This window comes from Hyperoodon ampullatus (assembly GCF_949752795.1).
Source record: "Hyperoodon ampullatus genome assembly, chromosome: 5".
Classification (NCBI taxonomy): domain Eukaryota; kingdom Metazoa; phylum Chordata; class Mammalia; order Artiodactyla; family Ziphiidae; genus Hyperoodon; species Hyperoodon ampullatus.
The window spans coordinates 100,555,039-100,557,848 of record NC_136918.1 but is presented as its reverse complement, the minus strand read 5'-3'; the positions used below and the strand labels follow the sequence as shown (position 1 = coordinate 100,557,848).

The window sequence follows — 2,810 nt, the reverse complement described above, 5'->3', positions numbered from 1 at the left end:
TTTGATAACTATTCTTTAGCATATTTAAATAGCTAGATTCTATACCTATTTTTAAAGATTTTTATATTAGAAGATGATTATTAAATTACAATCTTTCCAAATTACAAAATAAGCTCACTTCTTTTATACAAGTCATGAAATCATTACTATATGTATATATATTTGTATATTTTCCCCCCTAGTTTATGGGACCAGTTTCCCAAATACTTATTGTTTGTAAAGAATATTTACTCAAGGATAAAAGGTAAATGTCCTGATTAGAGGGGATACATAAACAAGGAAGATGTATTTTTTTCAAATAAAATGTGATTATTTTCATGGTCTTTCATTACTGTGTTCTTCACCTACCCTTTTACTGCAGTGATAGACTGAGTGAATATAATGGTGGCAAACAAGACACTGGTGACTGAGTTTGTTCTCACTGGACTTACAGATCTTCCAAGACTGCAGGTCCCCCTGTTCCTGCTGTTCTTGGTGATCTATCTCACCACGATGGTGGGCAACCTTGGACTGATTTTTCTCATCTGGAAGGATCCCCATCTTCACACACCCATGTACTTATTTTTGGGCAGTTTAGCCTTTGCAGATGCTTGTTCTTCATCCTCTGTGACTCCCAAAATGCTAATGAATTTCTTATCTATGAATCATATGATATCCCTGTTTGAGTGCATCTCCCAATTTTATATTTTTGCTTCCAGTGCAAACACAGAATGTTTCCTCCTGGTAGTGATGGCCTATGACCGCTACGTGGCCATATGCAACCCCTTGCTTTATCCAGTGGTGATGTCCAATATCTTCTGCACTCAATTATTAGGTGTCTCTTATATTATCGGGTTTCTTCATCCCCTGATGCATGTGGGTTTGTTATTTAGATTAACTTTCTGCAAGTCCAATGTAATACATTATTTCTACTGTGAAATTTTACAACTATTTAAGATTTCCTGTAGTGATCCTAGAGTTAATATGCTCCTGATTTTTACATTTTCAGTCTTTATACAGTCTTTCACTTTTATGAGTATCATTATCTCTTACTGCTATGTCTTCTTTGCCATCCGGAAAATGAAGTCTGAAAAGAGCAGGAGCAAAGCCTTCTACACGTGCAGTGCCCACCTGCTCTCTGTTTCCTTGTTCTATGTCACTCTCTTCTTCATGTATGTGCATCCTGGGTCTGAACCAGCTGAAAATCAGGATAAACTCTATTCTTTATTTTATACAATCATAATTCCTCTGCTAAATCCTTTTATTTATAGTCTGAGGAACAAAGAGGTTATAGGTGCCTTGAGGAGAATAATGAATAAATAAACAGTTCTTAAGGCAAAATTCAAACTTGTTCTTTTCAAACTTTGCAAAATACAAGGGGTCTGTAGTTATGCAAATTAGCCTTGGCTTTATAATTTTAAGAGAAGGCATGCCTAGGGTAGTTTCTGAGTGCTGTCTGATGAAAGTCAGCTTCAATGGATATTTGTTTCAATGGCAGGAGGTCTTCATACCACAGAAAACTGATTCTTTAATTAAAAATAGAACATCCTTTTTAAAACAAATGATTTAGAATTTTCAATGTTTGACTCTGTAAATTCCTTCTATATTGATATAGTAGTTTGTAATTTTGCTGTGGCAGACATTTGCATGTTTTTTTGTTTGAGTTTGGTGTGACTGAGTGAAGATAATTGTCTAGAGCTTGCATATCAAAATTCTTGCTGCTTCTCAACTGTTCAGAGACTCAGATGAAGTGACTTCTTGGAAGAGATTGTTCCTAAAGAGGAAAATTTCTTTGTAATAAAGAAAATGTTTAAAAAGCACAGAATATAAGAGACTGGTGGATTTTACTGGAGAATAATGGAAGCTGGGATAAAATAAAAAGTGAACTACTGAACATGGCTCAAATATATGCAAGTACATAGTGCATTTTATCAGGAAAATTATAGATAATAGTGGGATTCAAGACTTTGCAGATATTAAAAGATTTCAGAATATATTTCCTCAGATATTAGCAGTCTACTGTATTAATCTTTACAATGTTTAATAAGGCAGAAACATAAATTTACATAATTTTCACACTTCTTATAATCTCTTGCATGTTTACTATTTAAGTAAAAATAATTTATTTCTGCAATTACATGATGCAACACTTCTTAATTTGACTAAGTGCCAGTATGGAATGGTTCTCATTTCTGAAGTGATTGTAAAAACTTACCATGTAATATTTATTGTTCTTTCATTGACTGCTCTGTACGGAACGTGTAGTGACTTTCTCTGTTGGCCATCTCCTAAATTTAAAGGAATTCTAAGGTAGAAAATGTAAAATTTGTTTGAATTTATATCATCATTGCTACCTATTGCTGTTGCAAAATCCTTAGGTGACGACCTGATATTGCTGAGCAGTAAGGAAGAATTAAAAGAAGAATTACATATACAGAAAACCTGATGTATAGACACAACAGGTATGCAAGGTAGGAGGATGCAAGGCTGAAAACTGAAGCCAGAAATGCAGCTCCACTGCCCTATCTTAGAGTATCTTCAGGGCACAGAGAGTACGTGAACTTAAAATGATTATATAAATGTAATCAGCCATCTAAACAGGCAGTGACAAGAGGAATGAACACATTGAAGCCAAATGAATTTTAAAATTCTACAAATCAAATCAGTTCTGGGAGAAAATTGTCCTCGTTGTATAAGTGGAAGAACTTAGGGGCATCTTTGGTACTGATAGAGATCAAAGTATCTAATCCATCCATGCTTCTGCAAGGTGTCCTGCCCTCTCTTCAACCAGATAGGGAGAAAGGGTTTAGATTTGTGAAAAAGGACACTGT

General features: G+C 34.7%; 1 protein-coding gene across 1 annotated transcript; it reads left to right on the top strand.

The window, feature by feature from the left end:
- Window positions 1-381: 381 nt before the first annotated feature.
- LOC307054013 (olfactory receptor 5AC1-like) lies at window positions 382-1,302 on the top strand (the record flags this gene model as incomplete). Its single annotated transcript, XM_079705499.1, has 1 exon — window positions 382-1,302. The coding sequence occupies one exon, from the start codon at window positions 382-384 to the stop codon at window positions 1,300-1,302; it is 921 nt and encodes a 306-aa protein (XP_079561625.1).
- Between the last annotated feature and the right edge of the window lie 1,508 nt (window positions 1,303-2,810).